At 42.6% G+C, this 20,053-nt stretch overlaps 1 protein-coding gene across 1 annotated transcript in view; it reads right to left on the minus strand.

Annotated features, from left to right (window-relative positions):
• The window catches only part of PRELID2 (PRELI domain containing 2), a 67,982-nt gene extending 48,358 nt beyond the window's left edge, over positions 1-19,624 (minus strand). Inside the window, exons 1-4 of the mRNA XM_045894656.3 lie at positions 19,436-19,624; positions 6,305-6,362; positions 4,100-4,173; positions 2,425-2,585 (exon numbers count right to left, since the gene is read on the minus strand). Of these exons, the coding sequence (XP_045750612.1) occupies positions 2,425-2,585; positions 4,100-4,173; positions 6,305-6,362; positions 19,436-19,510 (368 nt within the window). The 5' untranslated portion in view covers positions 19,511-19,624. The remainder of the gene's footprint in view (positions 1-2,424; positions 2,586-4,099; positions 4,174-6,304; positions 6,363-19,435) is intronic.
• Between the last annotated feature and the right edge of the window lie 429 nt (positions 19,625-20,053).

The raw sequence follows: 20,053 nt of genomic DNA on the forward strand, positions 1-20,053 counted from the left end.
AGAGGTATAACTCTATGTTTAACTTTCTGAGGCCCTGAAAACCTGGTTTGCATAGCAGCTGCACCATTCACATTGCCATCAGTGGTGTGTAAGCGTTCCCATTGCTCCCCACCCTTTCCAACACTTGATACCGTGTATCTTTTTTACTATAACCATCCTAGGCAGGTTTGAACTGGTATCTCATTGTGATTCTGATTTGCACTTCTGGATGTAGAATGATGCTGAGCATCTTTTCACGCACTTAATGACCAGCTACCCATCTTTTTTTGGAGAAATATCTAGTCAAATCTTTTGCCCATGTTTTAATTAGGCTTTTTTTTTAAAATTCAAGTATAATTAACATGCAGTGTTATGTTAGTTTCCATGTACAATATGGGTTCAATAATTCTATACATTATTCAGGACTCATCAAAATAAGTGTACACTCTCACATATTATGGATATACATATAAGCAGATATATGGTTTACAAGTATTCTCTCCCATTCTCTGCATTGTCTTTTGACCTTCCTGACAGTGTCCCTGAAGCAGAAAAGTTTTCAATTTTGATGAAACCAATTTCACCTATTCTGTCTTTTGTTGCTTGGGCTTTTGGTGTCATATCTAAGAAATCACTACCTAATCCAGGATCGAAAAGATTTTACCTGTTTTCTCCTAAAAGTTTTATAGGTCTTGGGGTGCCTGGGTGGCTCAGTTGATTAAGCATCTGCCCTCAGCTCAGGTCATGATCCCAGGGTCCTGGGATTGAGCCACGCATCAGGCTCCCTGCTCACTGGGGAGTCTGCTTTTCCCTCTACCCTTCCCCCCTGCTTGTCATCTTTCTCTCTCTCTCTCACACAAATAAATAAGTAAAATCTCTTTAAAAAAAGAAGTTTTATAGGTCTTAACTCATCTAGGTCTTTGATGCATCTTCAATTAATTTTGTATTTGGTATGAGGTAGGGGTCTAACGTCATTCTTCTGTTTGTAGATATCCAGTTGTGACAGCACCATTTGTTGAAAAGAATATTCTTTCTTCATTGAATAGTCTTGGCATATAGCTTTTTTTTTTTAAAGATTTTATTTATTTATTTGACAGAGAGAGACACAGCGAAAGAGGGAACACAAGCAGAGGGAGTGGGAGAGGGAGAAGCAGGCTTCCTGCGGAGCAGGAGCCCGATGCGGGGCTCGATCCCAGGACCCTGGGACCATGACCTGAGCCGAAGGCAGACGCTTAACGACTGAGCCACCCAGGCGCCCCAGCATATAGCTTTTTAAAGTCTTCCTTTTAAATGTTCTATAGCTTGATAGTGGCAGTGTTTACGCAACTATGTCAAAACTCCTAAAACCGTACATTAAGAATTCTGCTGTAAGAAATTAATATACTCAATAAACCTATTAAAACTTCTCCTTTAGAGAAACATTCATATATTGCATATGTAAGGATCATAGGGTTCACAAATACTATACTACTGTTTGTAATAAAGATAAACTGGAAACTTTCTGAACATCTACCAAAAAAAAGCTAAACAGGGGCACCTGGGTGGCTCAGTCAGTTAAGTGTCTGCCTTGGGCTCAGGTCATGATTCCAGGATTCTGGAATCAAGTCCCGCATCAGGCTCCTGCTCAGCGGGGAGTCTGCTTCTCTCTCTGTCCCTCCCCCAGCTCATGCACTTGCACACGCGTGCACTTTCTCTCTTCCAAATAAATAAAATCTTTAAAAAAAAAAAAAGCTAAACAGATGTAGTATAATCATAGGATTGAATACCATGCGACAGTAGAAAGGAATAAGCTAGGTTTTATATATGTTAAATAAACTTCTATTAAGAAAAAAAGGTAAGTACACAATGACTGACACAGAATGAAAGCATGTATGTGAAAAGAAACAAAACCATGCCATATAGACTCTGTGAATACACATGTAAATACCTAATGGTATCTCTTAAAAGTCTGGAAGAATCCTCAGCACATCGATAACATTCACTGCTTCTGGAGAGAGCAAAAAGGCACCAAGACTGGAGAGGGTGATCAGAACAGAGTTGAGCTCTGTTATTTTTCCCCCAAAGGGAAGTCTATTCATTAACTACTTATAGGATTAAAAATTAATAATGTGGGGCACCTGGGTGGCTCAGTCGGTTAAGCGTCCAGCTCTTGATTTCAGCTCAGGTCATGATCTCAGGGTCGTGAGATTGAGCCCACGCGCGAGGCATAGAGCCTGCTTAAGATTCTCTCTCTCCCTTTCCTTCTGCCCTTCCCCCCCACTTGCCCACATGTGCACTCTCTCTCTCACTCTAAAATAAAAAAATTAAAATGTGTACTTTATGTGAGTTATAAAAAGACATTATGAATATGGAATTATAGCTTTTTAATATATGCAGTCATTTGTGTATCCCTGCACCCAACCTACACACACACACACAAACACACACACACACAGCTGATCTTACCAATTTGGATTTTCCATACTTTCCCGGAAGACAGACTCTTCCTTCATGGATGCATATTGTGTCCACGTAAGGCAGTGACTCCGTATAGCCATGTTTCTTTCCTGAGGATTGAGCCATGATTCCTCTTCCAACTGGATACTAGGTACCTTTAAAATGCTTACCTGTCCAACAGAGAGTGGATAGCTTTCTCAATTTAGGAAGAGCGAGCTACATAAAGACTAAGTCCAGAGTTGCCTTTAGTCTTGGATAATTAAGAGGACAAGTGATGCTCATATAGAAAGGAAGGCACACCAATGGCTGTGAGTCCTTGATCATCAAACACACTATGACCTTACTAAATGCTGGTGAGGACATGCAAATGGCCCAGGATTTATGCAGCCTGTACAGTCCCTGGCCTGATTTCCCTAACTGCTAAACACTAAGCAAATTATCAACCTCCTTCTTGTCTCCTCTAGGGCTGGTTATGGCCTTCTTAAATTGATGGATTCTAATTGGGCCCACTTATGGGCTCGCATGCAGGATAATATCAGATAAAATATTTTCTTCATTTTAAACTCTGTCCAATACCTCAAAATGTATGGTTTCCAAGGCGGAGGAGACATGGGAAACTACAAAGGCAGCACTGTACAAGTCAGAGGTGTCCTTAAATTATTTAAGAATTGAGATACAAGACAAAGTTGAATGCCTTTTTAAATAATAGATTCAAAGCATGTATATAGGGCAAAAGCAGGGTATACAGCCTGTAGAAAAAGCCAATGATAATTCGCTGCACACAAGGGCAACACATGTGGAAAATAAAAAAGTTCTTTTCCATTGTCACATCAGCCTTCTTTCCCTCAAAGAATGTGACCGTCTTAATGCATGACAAGGAAGTGACAGAAGCCAACCATTTTTTCTACATACAGCAAACAGCACAGCAGTGTAAACTGCAAGCTAATTGGCTTCTCCATCACAAACAGAATCACTTCCAGGTTGAAACAACCATCTGAGACATCGTAAGAAGTGCACATCAAGATGCTCTCCTCTTATGTCCTAATGATTCTAAAAGGACTGTTGTCAATAATCCCACTATGATTTAAGCAATGTTATTAAAACTTCCCACTTACCTTTGCCAACAATCACCAGAGTGCTTAAGAATTTCAAAGAGAGAAAACAATTTGATATCATGAAGATTTCATCATCCCCACCATCTACAGAAACACACACAAAAGACTTACAGAGAACACTGAGAACATTATACTCCCTGAAATAACTATACTCTCTGAAAGTGAAATAGAAACTGAAGCTTTTATCTTCCTTTCTAAAGATGAGACTAAATATTTACCATCTGCCCATTTCTGATCTTTCTTATCTAAGAGTCATATCTATCCATGGACAGATGAGAAGAGCTGGTCACTTCATGCAAAATGTCCAAGGTATCTTTACAATAATTATAGACCATCTCAATGTCCACTAAGAGCCCTCCACAAAAGAGAAGCAGAAATAGACAGGAAAAAAACTATCTCTGGTGGCATCTGCCAAAACTGAGGTTAGATATGCGAGTGCTTTCACCCTCTGAGGGGCTATGAGGTACAACTGGGAAAGTTCTAACACTCCTGTACATCAGAAAATGCTGTCTCTTTCCAGGACTACATGAAAATCACCCAAATCTGATTAAATTTTAAAATGAATTTACCTTCCTTAAAATTTCTGGAACCACATTCTGACAGACTGCAATCCTCTTTCTATAGATGATCCCTGTTGAGACATCTAGAAACAGAAAATTTTTACACTCAAAAAATTTTTAAGGAAATGTATTCTTGTCCTATGTCAATAAAACTTTTCATGTCGATGTCAATTTTATATATGTAGAATTCCTAGAGAAAAATGTTTAACTCAAAACTCAGTGTCCCTGACCACTTTTCTGGGCTAAATCTTTCCAAATACACTCATCTGTGATCAAGGAATAAGGGTAAGACAGCTAACTCACACTGCACATTCTAAAATCAAGGATAAAGAATCACAAACCATTCACTGCTCTGGACAATCAATGTCATCACTCCAATGACAAGGGCCAATGAGCCCTCTGTTCAACTCCAATAAAAAGGATGTTTTAACAAAAAAATGGAGAATCGATTCTGCCACTTTCTGCACCAACCATGTTTTCAAGCACAGACTTGTGGCTACAAAATTTAAATCTATAATTAATTATATTAGCCATACTCTTTACTCACAGGGAAGCAGCTTCCCTGTGACTGGCACTACTCTGTTTTGGAGACAGAATAGCACCAATAATGTAAAAAAAACACAAAATAAATGTGAATTAAGAAACAGGGAGACCGGGTCAGAGAAAAAAAAAAAATAACCTTTGAGGTGCTGTCCTTTGCCCTGTAAATTAGTGTGACTCAGCCAAGCTCCTATAGGGTTTCTCTAACTCTGGCTAGAGTAGCCTTGAAGGCTGGTGCAAACACCCAGACTGCCCAGAAGCCACTGCCAGGGTGAGAAGTGGGCTCATCTCCTTGCCACCGGCATTCCTTTAGCCATCCCATCCAAGGTTTGTGGCACACATACTTAAAATGGACTAGCCAATCTTGCAGGCAAAGACGCCCCCGTCGATGGTGGAATTTATAATTAATGTTTCTATACCACTTTGGGATGTGCACACTGTTCTCTCATTTGACCTTCACAGGCAGGATTATTATTATTTTCTTCTTCTAATTATTATTATCTTCTAAGCAGGGTTATTATTTTCCCATTTAATAAAGGAAGAAACTGAGCCTTCAGGAAGTTAGGTCATGCAGGTAATAATCAGGGCTTGAAATCAGATTTCTCTGATGCCAAATAACACATCTCTCCCACACTGAGTGCAGATACATGAAAAAAAAAAAGTTTTTTAAAATATTTTTTGTAGACTTATGGACATGAAGAAAAGACCCTCACAAGCAAACAGTTTGGTGCTCACCAAGCACAGAGAAGACTTCAGAGTCACGTAATGAACAGTGGCCTGGCGTATGTTTTCTCGGAAGGCTCAAGAGCATGTCAGAAGTGGGCCTGGGTGTTTCCAAGGGTTTATACACTGATTCCGTCCATCACTAGAGCCTCCTGCATGGCCCGGTTCCCAAGCAAGGACAGTGGAAATGCTTACAGTGACATGCAAATGACAGCGAGCAGGGCAGACTCCTACACTCTAATTCGGGGGTGAGTAAACACTTCCTGTAAAGGGCCAGATGGTACATATTTTAGGTCTTGTGGGCCAGACAGTCTTGTCACAACAACTCAACTCTGCTGTCGTTGCAAGGAAGAAGCCATAGACAATATATAAACAAGTGGGCATGGTTGTATGCCAATAAAGCTTTATTCACAACATCAAGCAGGACAAGCATAGTTTATCAACCCCTGCTCTGGTCAATATGGAACCACACTGTCAAGTATACTTATGATTCCATAATCTAATCACTATAGTCACATTTTATATACATGCTACTAATCACAACGATTTTGCCATCTATAAAATGATGTATGAATATATGATAGGGATATAGCCATATGACCTTGGGCAATTTATTTAACCTCTCCGTACCTTGGTTTCCTCATACATTAAATGGGAGTAATAATAATACATACACCATACATTAGTCTAAAGAGTAAATGAGCTAATAAAGTGAGAGTGCTTGGCACATACGAAGTGCTCAGAAATGTTAGCTGTTACTACTGTCACCAGTTATTAATTGAGAGAATGACAAGAGCATACTGAGCAAGCCCTCTGCTGCTGTAAGTGCTGGGTACTCTTTCCTGTCACCTCAAATACAGAAATACACCAGGCGACACACACAACACCTTTACGAAAATCAGTATCACTTAATGATCATCACCGAAGTGAGGTATAATTCAGAGAACTTACCTCTTTTTTCCTCCACAATTTTTACAGAGATGACATTTTTATCCATGGGGTTGGGATACTAAATGAAAACACATAAAGAAGAATTACCATTTGTCTTTTACCAAAGTGAATTCTCTCCCAGCAACCACAGTTTTTTTGCAGGAACAGCACATATTTTCCAAGGAACCTCTAAGGCCCGTTTTCAATCAAGGCTCTTCACTTTACCACTTGGGCCTAGATGAGTGAGAGGCTATCATCAACTGAACCTGTATAAATCCAGGGAAAACCTTGAGATCCAACCTAGCCCTGGGCGGAGAAGGGAGGGTGAGGTTAAACTAGGTTAATTATGGAACCAGTCTTACATAAATGAAGAGTGTGCTCTGTGCCAGGCCCTGTGCTACACGTTCTATTTACTTACATGATCTTGTTCAAATCCCAAAACAGCCTCTCTGCTGTGACTGGGTCACATATTATCATTGTCTCATCTGTCAGAAGTGGAAACTGAATAAAGATCAGAGAGTCTAGGATCACCCAGCTAGTCCATGGGAGAGCCGTGAAATTAAACCAGGCCTAATGCAAAGTGAACCTTTCCCTACGATCATACACCACTGCCTGACAGCTGGGCTGGTATCACGGGAGAACAATTACAGAAGTAGTCTACTCCAGGGGCTCAATAAATCGTTTATCTATTAATTCCCCTGAAAGACAATTTGAATATAACAAGGCTGGAAAAAAAGCTACCATTTTTGTCCTGGCAGTTTACATACATTATTTCAGTTCAATTCTCAAATTAACACCATGAGGTATATGCTGCTTTTTCCCTTTCACATGTGTAAAATAAGGCCCAGATAAACTAAGTAGTTTGCTCAAAATCACCCAGCTAAAGAGCACCGAGACTGTAATTTACCCACAGCTATTCTCTATTGCCTTTTTAACCTGCCTACCTAACTTACCCTTAAATCTCCTCAGAATTACCCAAATCCAGTCCTTTCTATCTCTCAGATGCAAAGAGTGAAAGTGACTTCGGGAGTGGAAGTGACTTCCTCAAACCCATAGGACAAGGCAGTCCCTAATCCAAGCCTGCTGAGCACCCCTTGGGCTCTTTATCTAAAAGCTTACACTGCTTCATCATGTGACCAAACCTGAAAAGGAAATTACAGGAAGTCCCATCCAAGACATCATGAAGGACCAACGGGGGATGAAAGCAGTGAAGAAGCTGAGGGGCAAGGGAAGAGGGGCCCACCACTCAGTGAACTTGAGCTTCAAGTCTTTGGAACCCCAGGAAGTGGTATATGCAACTCAGTGAGTGTGGGTCTCCCCATCTCACACCAGCTACCTGTATGTATACGTGTGTGTGTGAGAGAGAGAGAGAGAGAGAGGTTGGCTAACTGGTTGATCTTCAGAGAAAAGGGTCCACTACTTTCACGCATATTAAAGGTATCTGTGGCCTCGAAAGACACTGAAGGACACTCACAGGCTCTGTGAGGACAGGAATATGATCTACTTCAGTCGCTCTATCTCTACCACTAACACAGTGTTTGGCATGCAGTAGGCACTCAATAAATTTTTGCTGAATGAGTGATTAGGGAGATGAACCTCGCTGACCTCAGGGGTCAATTTGGAAAATAAACTTCACTTTGCTTGGGGACCTATCTGTGAAGAGAACACAGATGGTCAGTAATCAGCAGCCTCGACACCGCATCATGCTCCATGCCAAAAACTCTGACATTCACACTTCCATCCTGGCAACTGCAATTTTGAGAACTAATCACAAGGTGGATTTTTAAGTATTCATTCATTCATTCATTTCTGCTCCAGAAAAAAATGCTCAAAATTATGATGACTGCTTTCTTGAAGTTTAACTTTCAGATAATGTCCACTAGGGAGGGTCAGATGTAGCTGCTCTGCTTCTTGGCAAGGGGCCTCACTTACAGAGCACCCTTGAAGCAAGGAAAATATCTCAGCCTCACCCAGATCCCCTGAATTGTGTGTGTTTGTGTGCGTGAATAAACACTTTACTAAGGTAAGATGAAAGTCTGAAATTATTTCCTTCACTAGTCCTAGTTTGCTCATTTTGTATACATCCTGACTCAATATTACAGATATACTGTAAGTTGTAGGAAGATTACTGAACTAAATTATGGAAGAGATTTGAAATATAATCACCAGAGGAGGATAGTGATAAAAGCTTTCAAGTTTTGATTACTTCACCAAGTTATCAGTGAAATTCCTAAAGACTATAAACTCAGAAACTTCACATTTTTACATAATTTTAAGATTTGCTTATTAAGCCAAAGGACACTGACTGAAACAACAGTGAAAATTCTCTATTCATTCTTCATTTAAGAGGTTTTTGAGTACCTACCATGCCAGGCACGGTTCAAGGCACTGAGGATGTAGTAAAGAAACAAACAAAACTGTAGCCTCTTACAGAGTTTACGTATTAGTTGGGGAAACAAACAAAAAAATAAACATATCAGGAGAAAAATAAACACATCAGACTCAGGGATAATAGGGAAATGGGAAATTGTGGAGAGGGGTCACTGTAAAATACCTAAGGGTCACCCTTGTAAATAACAATGAAGTAAAATGAAGGTTTCAGCCAAACACAAGAGATCCTGAACAATTCACTTTAGTAAAATCATCTGCATGATTCAAGTCATTTTCCCACCCAACTACTTTGGGGAGTTGAATAGACACGAGCCTCATGTTTCCACATGAGAATGGGAGAAGAAATGAGAGGTTTATTTACAATAGCTAAATCCCATGACGTGAAAGGCATATATTCTAACTTTTTTAAAATTAAAGATTTACTGTGCAGAGGCTCCCCCTACCTGGCATTACTTGAAATGATCTGACGCCATCTTGTGGTAACTTGAATATTCATGATTTAATTCAGGAACCTTCTGAAGTCAGGTAATAAGGGGTTGAGAGAGGGAAGGCTCTCAGAAAGAAGGTCATCACCAGGAATGCCAATTTGAGAAGACAGGAGGCAGTGGACAGGTTTCTCTGGACACCTTTTCAAACATGGTGTGACATTAGAACGGATCAAGCTAGGTCAGGATCAAGACCATCAAAGACTTAGTGAGCATCCACTGATCTAATGCACCAGGTATTAGAGGCCATCTCAAGCATTATCTCGTTTAGTACTTCCCCAAAGGAGAAGGCCCACTAACTACTATTAAGACAAGGAGTTTGCGCTAGAAACAGAAATGGCGTAAAGCCTGCACACAAGCAGGGTCACACAGATTTCCCAATCCCCACTCCACACTAGCAACTCTCATGGAAGCAAAGTGGTCTAAACACCCAGATGTCTGCCAAAAATGCCTGCCATCCCAGAACCTGGCTCAGTGGATCACAAACTAGTGGCCTAACGATTACCACATGGGGCCGTGTACATTCACCCAGCGGGCCATATGTTCTGGGGGACTTACGGGATTTTCCAAAGTATATTTCACTTCATTTTGAACTTACTTATGATTTTACTTCTTTTATAGAATGTATAAAAGAAATCCTTTTTCTTTCCCCAAGATATAAATCTATTACAAATATCACAGTCTAACCAGGGTAAAATGTTGACTCCTCTACAATGTCTTATACCTTGCTTTCATTTACCTTTTACATATTGAAAGGTAAGAGGCCTAAATAAATTTAAAAAAAAGGTAAGAGGCCCCAAACAGCACTGGGTAAAAAACAAGGTAAAAAAGAAAATATACATTAAGACAAACAAAGAGCTTTGAAAAGTGAGAGGCCAAGAAATTGAGTCCATCTAATTACAGGAATAAGAGTTAATATATTTGTGGAAGCAGTTACTTACCTTTCTCATTTACAAGGGAAAAATATACAAGCTTTCATAAAGCCTACTCTTAAGAGTGCGGAGTTTTTAAAATATCAACTTTCCAAAAAGCTTAGAAGTCAATGCCTGCCTTTTATAATAACACCCCCCCCCCGCAAAAAAAAAGTTAATGACCTCCAAAGGAACCATTATTTACCAACTTCCAAATGGTATTATCGAAGAGAGCACAAGGAAGCAACCGAGCTGACAGATCTGTATGGTTAGTCGTACAAAGGCCAAGCGGACCTAAAATAAGTCTGTATATTAAACATTTCTGTTTTATAAGCACTACGAAAATCTTTGCTGCTCAGGCTGCTTCCAAAAATGCATGTGCAAATGGGTGGAGCAGCTGAAAAGAGACTTGGCCTTTAGCTAAACAAAGAAATCACCATGAACTGTGCCAAATTAACGAGCTACACACAATAGTGTATCTTAGAGGAAAGTAAAGTTGATTTTATACCAAGATCAAATGAATCATTGATTAATCAAAATTTCAATGATCAAGGACAAAACATATTTAAGTCAATAAATTTTTCAATGGTTGTTCCTTGGACTTTGAGATCAGTAGGAGAATGAAGTAGAAAGAACAAAAGACAAGGAGTCAAGACGTACAGACCATGATGCTGCCATCTGTGAAGCCAGAGGGCGGGCCACCAGAGGATACTCAAGGCCCTTCTGGCTGCGACAAGTTAGATTCTAGACAAAGGCCAACAATGTCACATCACCCTTATTCATTCAAAGATGTCCTAACAGGGATGCCTGAGTGGCTCAGATGGTTAAGCATCTACCTTCGGCTCAGGTCATGATCCCGGGGTCCTGGGATCGAGCCCCACATCGGGCTCCCTGCTCACTGGGGAGACTGCTTCTCCCTCTCCCACTCCCCCTGCTTGTGCGCTCGCTCACTCTCTCTCTCTCTCTGTCAAATAAATAAATAAAATATTTTTTTAAAAATGTCCTAATAATTGGCAATGACATAATAAAGTTGTTTTTTTTTTTTTAAGATTTTATTTATTTATTTGAGACAGAGAGAATGAAAGAGAGAGAGCACATGAGAGGGGGGAGGGCCAGAGGGAGAAGCAGGCTCCCCGCTGAGCAGGGAGCCCGATGCGGGACTCGATCTCGGGACTCCAGGATCATGACCTGAGCCGAAGGCAGTCGCTCAACCAACTGAGCCACCCAGGTGCCCCCATAATAAAGGTTTTTGAAGGAAACAGCTTATAATTATGACTTAAAGGAAAACCCTCGTATCTCAACGTTAAATGCATACATAAACCAAATGCATTAAAGATACGAAGTCTACAAAATAAATGACCAGTACTCTTCAAAAGTACCATGGTCCAGAAAGACAAAAAAAAAAAAAAAAAAAGCATGAGGAAGTGTCCCACAATGCAGGAGACTTAACACATAACAACTAAATGCAATGTGGGATCCTGGATTGACTCCTAGACTGGAAAAATGATATGAGTGGACTACTGCCAAATTTCAATAAGGTGTGTGGATTAGTTAACACTGTATCAATGCTAATTCCCTGGTTTTAAAAATGATACACCGGTTTAGGGAAGCTGGGTAAAGGAATTTTTTGTCTGTTTTGCAACATTTTGTAAGTCAAATTACTGTTGACCCTTGAACAACATGGGTTTGAACTGTGTGGGTCCACTTCTATGTGGACTTTTTTTTTCAATAAATACAATACAGTACTGTAAACGCATTTTCTCTTCCTTATGGTTTCCTTAACATTTTTTTCCCTCTAGGTTTCTTACAGTCAGAATACAGTATGTACTTTACATAACATGCAAAATGTGTGTTCATCGACTATTCGTGTCATCAGTAAGGCTTCCAGTCAGTGGCGGGCTACTTGTAGTTAAGTTGTGGGGGAGTCACAAGTTACACAGATGCAGAGTTTAAATTGTGTGGGGGCCAGGGCCCCTATAAACACCATGTTGTTTAGGGTCAAATGATTTCTCAGTGAAAAGCTAAGAAATAAAAAGCAAAATGAAAATGAATACAGAGTGTTGAAAACAGAATGAGCTTTAGAATCCAAGAGACCTCAGTCTGAAGCCCATCTGTGGGAGTCTTGGGCAAATTAACCTCAGCCTGCCTTAATTTCTTCATCTGTACAATTAGGGGAAAAAATCCATCTCAAAGCGTTTGAGAGATTAAAGGGAATAATGTTATGTAAAGTATAACACCTGGGCGCCAGGCAGGTTCTCAATTTTTTTTGCTACTAAAGAATGAAATCAACATTTTTAAAACTTAGTTTCAGGACTTCAGTGTCTATCTTGCAATTCACTGTGGTGTGGCACTGAGTATACTCCTAGTATCCTTCTGCAAGCCAAACAGATTTAAGTGATGACTTAAAAATTATCAGAAGATATTTCTTCTTTTCCTGACTAGTAAAACTTCACAAGCTAATGCTTTACCAATTTGGGGTCTGTGTGACAAGAACTCCTGACACATTCCTCCCTGCTAGCATTAGGGAAGGCATCATGTGAGAGAAGTAGGAGGACTAGAGAGAACATTTACTTTTTTAAAAAGGCAATAAACTCTAAGTACTCTAAAAGCTGTCAAAGATTTAGAATTAAGATACAGCGTGCCTGGTTGGCTCAGTCGTGTGACTCTGGATCTGGTGGTCATGAGTTCAAGCCCCACAGTGGGGTAGAGATTACTTAAAGACAAAATCTTATAAAAAAAAAAAAAAAAACAAACTACGATCCTTGCCCCACACACTATGTCTGTAATAAGCCCCTGAGAAACACTCATGATAAAAATTAATGTATTTCTCTCTGTCCCCTTGACAGTGAGCTCCTTGAGGGCTCAGGCCATGTTTTATTTACCTCCTCATCTCCTGAGGGCAAAATGATACACAGACTTATTATAAAATGTCCATTAGTAGACATATGAAAGCTTTACTATTACTGCTTTGATAGTTAAAAACTGCCCTACCTTCTATAAACTGATTAAGCCACAACCACCACTAGATAAGTTTCCAAGCACACTTTCCCATTATTTAAATAACATTTAAAAAATAAGTCATAATTCAAATGTGCACTGTTATTCATGCTCTTTCTTCTCTTCATTACTCCAGGTTGGTGAAGATTTCTGCAGACTGCTTCTCTCAGCTTTTTATTTTCAGGTTCATGGAATAAATGTAAGAAATTATTATTGTCAGGAATACTATCAAGATATTTAACAGGTACTTTAAAGCACCTACTGTGTGCCGACATGAAGTTAAGTGTGTTACATGCAACTATGTGCGTTAGCCACTTAATTTCCCCCAACAATGCCAGAAGACAGTTACTATTATCATATTCTGCAGATGAGGACCCTGAGGCAGAGAAAAAGAACTGACTTGCCCAAACTCACACAGCTAGAAGCGCTCCATCCCCCCGGCTGATGTCAGAGCCTGCACTCTTCCCGTTTGCACCATTCTGCTTCATGTCATACCTAATCTTCTTCTAGCAGGATTGAGGACAGGAAGATAACAGACTATTACAGTGTAAGTAAAAAGATAAATAACCGTTATGTTAAACTAGCCCTATCATTTGTCAAATCATTTATTTTGGAAATACGGGTTCACCCCAAATAGTTTAGAAGCTTTTCAGGAAGAGATCTTCCCCACAAGTAAGTGGCAGATTTGCAAGGGAGAAAAGATAGGATCAGAAATGGAAACATTATTAATTACCCAATCAACTTGCTACTCTAAATGGAAATAGCCATTCATAAATCGCCTTTATGAGTTTAAGGGTAAACACTCAAACCATTTTGTTCAGCATGTCAGGCTCCCGGCTAGAAAAAATAAAAACCCGAGGCCACTGTGTTGAAGCAGAAAGAAATTATTTTAATCTGTCCATTTTATTACAGTGCCATAAGTAAGGACATGTTACTGAAGCCCGCACTAACTTCAGTCTCAAATTACACAAGGCTAAACTCCAGAGTGGTATACTTCATTCACTCACTCCACAAGGATTTGTTGAGCACCTACTATATTCCAGGATCTCTTTGGGTACTTGGGATGCATCAGGAACAAATGAAAGATCTCTGCCCACGAAGCTTACACCCAATTCACAATGACTCCTTTGCCTACAGCACAGAAAGAAAATTAACCTGAACAACTCTATATTAAGAAAAACTCTAACTTCTTTGGCCTTAACTGAGAATAAACAAGAAAATCCAGTCAACACAAGGGCGCTCTGAGTCCTTTTTAATGACTTCAAATTTTAGGTAGAAAAACTGAAGGAGTGTTTGAATCCAGCTCATGAATGCAAGCCCAGTAAACAGACCCACGTGGGCTTGTATAGATGAGTGAGCTTCTAGCCTGCATCCAGGCAACCCTGTCTGCTCTTTGTGGGTGGTTTTAAGTAAAAGGAAGGAAACAGCTGTAAGTGATAAGAGCTAGAAAGCTAAGTCATACAAAGAAAGCAGCCTGAATGCACTGTCAGGTGCACTGACAATGTAGTGCATGGAAACTACAGTTTAGCACCTGATGAATAAACCATTTTGGGTCTCATAGCATTCCTCCATGAAGGGTTCATTGAGAAACACTGTATTCCATGAACAAAGAGTTCTGTGGTGTTTGTTTTCAAGGTGCCACTTAGCTTTGAAAGCATGTAGCTAATATTTTGCCTGTGGTATCCAACAGGCAGGTGTAAGAAGAGCAAACATTCCTCAGGTTTTAAAAATAGTAGTATATAATAACTTGGAAGGCAAGTCCTAACATACCAAAAGACGTAGATCAGTAGACTCTATTTAAAATAGAACATCCTCAGTGCTGAAACAGCTTCAAACATACCATTGTGCAAAATCAGATTAAATGCTTCCAGAGATCCTCATATGATTGTCCCTTCTGCCAAGTGCCTTCCTTTGAAAAAAATACATAAAGACTAAAAGAAAAATAAAAGTATATTTAGCCGCAAAGATCATTCTTACTACCTTACACTTATAAAAAGCTTATGCTTGTCAAACTCTTACACATTTGATCCTCACAACAATCCTGGGAGATGAGGTACATGGCATTATTGTTTCACAGACACAAAATGAAGACGGTAGGGTTGTCATGTACAGTTGTGCATGTTGCTCACTGCACAAGGTCTTCCGGTCAAGGAGGCCAGGGGGCACAGGGCTACCCAGCCACCTAGTGGAAGGAGTGCTGAGACAGAGCAGCGACCAGACTTGGGTCCCCACACCCAGGAACTGGCTAAGAAACCACAATAACCCAGCTTTCTAGCCCTGTGAGCAGGTGTTGCTTGCCATGAGAAACTAAAGCCAGATGCCAGGAGCCACAAGCTCCAAACAAGCCCCCCTCACCCAGTTTTCAACCAGTCTGATCCACTTCAGACACTGTGCAAACCCTCCAGCGCCTAAAAGGAATGCCTGGCGTGAAAACCGAACCAATCTAAGCCAAGATGGACCCCACTGATGACCCTTTTCCAGCCTAAGCCTCCTTAAAACTCTCCGAGACCTCTCCTTGGGGAGCCAGACTGCAGAATCTTTATTCTGTCTCCCCTGTACTGGAGCATTAAGCCCTGATAAAGCCTTGCCTGGAACTCCCGCTCAGCCCGCATTTCTAGGGCTTAGACAGCTCAAGAGCCTGACTGGGTAACAGCCCCTCTTGCTAATTGGCATAAATAGCCTCATTTCCTTTCCACTAGCCCCATTGACTGTGAGCTTGTGGAGTCCACCATCTAGATGAGGTCTCTTTCTAATTTGCACATGGGCACAGTACAGACTGGCAAAAACTGTGTCCCAAGGCCACCCAAAAACTGCTTTTAATGGGGAAAGCACAATGATTAGAATCCAGATCTACTGACTTCCAGTTCATGGCTTTAAGAAATGTAAGGTGAAATGCTCACAGCAAGTGGCTTTACCGACATCTCAGACTTTATTGACTCACACAGCCCCTCTGAGGCATTGCTTTGTGAATAAAAATAACGGAAGTGTGGTGTCACCCATAGTGTTTGCATTGTCCTACCGCTAGGCCTTTTCTGAAAATATTCTTTCCCTAGCCCTACCTTCCAAAATATCCTATTTACTATGTGTCAGGCACTTGGCTAAGTGTTTTATAAGAATTCTAACACATTGTCACTGAATGCAGCTCTATAAATGACCTCAGCTGTAACATATGGCACACAAAAACCAGTCAGCTGAGCCCAGTCAACCCACAGAATCCTGAGACCCAAAAGTCTACCATTGGTTTAATCCACTAAATCACAGGGGCGATTTGTTACAGAGCAACAGAAAACTGAAACACTGTATTTTCTCACCTTAGCACACATCCCTACTATACCCTTACATCAGGCACAAAGGGTTCAAGATGAATAAACTGTGAGAGAAGACTAGACAAAGGAAAACTGAGATGGGATAAAGAGCACAGCAAAGATGATTCTGGAACATTTTATTCCCTCAATAACCATCTGAGTGCCTATTATGTGGCAGGCAGCACAGCCTGGGGACTAGGGGTTGAGATTTTGGATGTGCTGAAATCCTGGATCTCCCAACTGCTGGCTGTGGGAACTTGGAAAAGTTGTTTAAACTTCTCTGAACCTCAGTTTCTCTAGGTAGTAAATGGAAATAGGTCCTAAGTCCTTCCCACTGCTGCTGGACGGAGTAAACAGGATAATGTATGAAAGCACTCTTCCTCCCCCTCCCTTCTTCCCTAAGAAACTCCTATTCACACTTCAGCCATCATTTGACAAAGGCCACTTTTTCAAGAAAGGCTTTTCTAATGGTAACCTTGGGGGACTTTAGCAGCCCTTCCCTGCTATATTTGGTCCCAGCAACATGAACTTTCTCTGTGTAAATACACATCATCAATTTTAAGTATGTGTTCATTAGTTGTTCATTTATTAACATCAGTCTCCCCCACTAGAGACCATCAGCTCCATGAGAAGAGGGTCTATCTGCTGGGCCCTAGCCCCGAGCCTGGCACACAGAAGAAAAGTATCTCTAAACACCTGTTGAATGAAAGAAAAGCATTTAGCCCAGAAGCATGACCACATGCCAAGTACCCTCGAAAAGAGAGCTTGGCATTGTGCTATGTGCTTCTGCAGGAATGAGTCCTGCCCCCAAGAAGCTTAGGGTCTCATGAGGGAAAAAGGTATGTGCAGAAGTAACTACCCAACACTGCAGAAGATAGTCAGTGATGCCTAGGTCAAGTGCTCCTCCAGTTCTGACAAGACGGAGATCAGTTCTTGATAAGGATAATCCAGAAAGGCATTCCAGGGGAGCAGTGACATTAGAGAATCCACCCTCCAGACTGTCAGACCTAATAAAAAATGGAGTGTTAGATGTAGTGAAAAGAAGGGCCATATGCACCCCAATGTTCACAGCAGCAATGTCCGCAATAGCTGAACTGTGGAAAGAGCCGAGATGTACTTCAACAGACGAATGGATAAAGAAGATGTGGTCCATATATACAATGGAATATTAGCCATCAGAAAGGATGAGTACCCAACTTTTACATCAACATGGATGGGACTGGAGGAGATTATGCTAAGTGAAATAAGTCAAGCAGAGAAAGTCAATTATCATATGGTTTCACTTATTTGTGGAACATAAGGAATAGCATGGAGGACATGAGAAGGAAGGGAAAAATGAAGGGGAGGAAATAGGAGGGAGAGATGAACCATGAGAGACTATGGACTCTGAGAAACAAACTGAGGGTTCTAGAGGGAGGGGGGTGTAGGGATGGGGTAGCCCGGTGATGGATATTAAGGAGGGCATGTACTGCATGGAGCACTGGGTGTTAGACGAAAACAATGAATTGTGGATCACTACGTCAAAAACTAATGATGTACTGTATGGTGACTAACATAATAAAATTAAATCAAATCAAATTTTAAAAAGTTTTTTTAAAAATGGAGTGTTAACTGTTTCTCCTTTGGGTCCAGAAGTCTGGCCTAAGGCAAAATCCCCACCAGATCCACAATTCATTCTTTCATTCATTTATTCATTCATCATTTACCAGTTTTTACTGAGCACCTACTAGGTGGTAGGCACTATTCTAGATACTGAAGATCAATGAAAAATATCAACAAGCTGACATTCTCCTGAAAAAGAAGGGGGGAAAAAAGCCTCTATGGCAACACCACGTTAACCAGCGTCCTAACCAATCCTTGTGACTGGGTCCCCAACCACATCACTTCCTCTAATGGGGGTCCGGTCTTATCACTTAAAAAACTGACTTCCTCTCCCAGCATCTCTGTTTTGCTTCTGGGTTATACATGGAGCACATTGTCTGGTGGCCGCTGTCCAGGCAAACTACAGTTCTTGCAAATCTTACTTTAAAAAGTGGAAGCTGAAGGGGAACCTAAAATACCTTCTGATACAAGACTCTTATCTTAGATGCAGAAAGCGAGGCCTGAAGAGAAGATGACCCTTGACCAAATGAAGTAACTAAAGGCAGAGACAGACTACAGTTCAGGAGTCTCAGCTCCCAGGCCTGGGTGCTCTCGATTTCTCAAAGAGACTTCCGATTCTTCTACCACGAGCACAGTCCTAGGAAGCGCCCCTGGGATAAAGAGGACCACTGAATATTGAGCCTAGGGTGCAGGTATAGTAGTACAAACAACTATAACATTTCAGTCTCAGCGCTTACGTGAACCATCTCACTTGATTCCTCACAACCAGCCCTTCGCGTTAGTACTTTCATTTCCCCCATTTCACAGATCAAAAAACTAAGGCACAGAGAGCGTAAGCTACCTGCCCCAAGTCCCACAGCCGTTTCATAAAAAAGAAAGTAGCGAGGTGGTAGAGCGACAATGCTGAGTAAACTAGGGGGATCGCTTCCACGGCTCCCACTGGCTTTTATGGGGGGGGTGGTCCAAGATGTACTAGAAAGATCCACAAGTCATGCGCAACTTCAACCAGGCTCCAGAACTTGTATTCCCTACGCCTGTGAACGTGCTACCGCGCACGGAACCTTCCCCTCTTTCCAGGGAGGGGTAGGAAGCCCTCGAGGAAATCCACTTCCACCCCCGCCCCGCACATCCCGAGGCCAACCCCGCAGCTGCGGCGCGAGAGCGCGGGCGCGGACCCCGCGGGGGCGGGGGCGGGGGCCGGGGGCGGGGGCCGGGGGCCGGGGGCGGGGGCGGGGGCGGGGGCGGGGCCGGGGGCCGGGGGCCGGGGGCGGGGGCCGGGGGCCGGGGGGCGGGGGCCGGGGGGGCGGGGGCGGGGCCGGGGGCCGGGGGGCGGGGGCGGGGCCGGGGGGCGGGGGCCGGGGGCCGGGGGCGGGGGCGGGGGCCGGGGGCCGGGGGCGGGGGCCCGGGAGCGCGGACAGCTGGGCGGGGTCGGGGTGGCCCGGGGCCGGAGCGGGCGGGTACCTTGCGGAGGAAGCTGGCGACCACCTGCTCGAAGGGGTACTTGTACACCTGGCGCACGTCCACCGTGACCCCCATCCCCGCACGCCAGGTGCCGGCTGTGCCGCAGCCGCAGGCGTCCACACCCGCCGGGCCAAAGGGGCGTGGGGGGTTTTTTCCCTCCCTTTTCAAACTTTCGAAACTTTATTGTCCTCCCGGAGGCCAGACAGGCGGTCGCGCCCCGCCCCCTTCCGCCACCGCGGTGTGTGGGCGGCGGGAGGCCCGGGCGCGGCCCCGGAGCTCTGGGCACTGCAGGCACTCGGAGCGGCCCGGCCCGGCCCCGCGCTCTGCAGCCTGGACCCCCGGACGCGGGCTGTTCTGTCGTCACCTCGCCTGAGCTTCGGACTCAGCAGCCCTAAGAAAAGTGATCATAAATACGGAAACTACCCGCCCTCCAAGTTTGGGTTGTAATATAACCCTCCTCCGTGTTGCTGCCTCCTATGTGACAAAGGTCAGCAACTGCATGACACACACGACCTGGGCCGCTGCCTCAAAAGCTGTAAGTTGGGCCTCTAGGAAAAACTGCCTGTATGCCCTGGGAGTGTTCATAAAGAACCGTGGCTTAGCACATCCGACCCTGTA

Source organism: Mirounga angustirostris, unplaced genomic scaffold, assembly GCF_029215605.1.
Source record: "Mirounga angustirostris isolate CCGP_5_RB_7025 unplaced genomic scaffold, mMirAng1.0.hap1 SCAF_7, whole genome shotgun sequence".
Lineage (NCBI taxonomy): Eukaryota > Metazoa > Chordata > Mammalia > Carnivora > Phocidae > Mirounga > Mirounga angustirostris.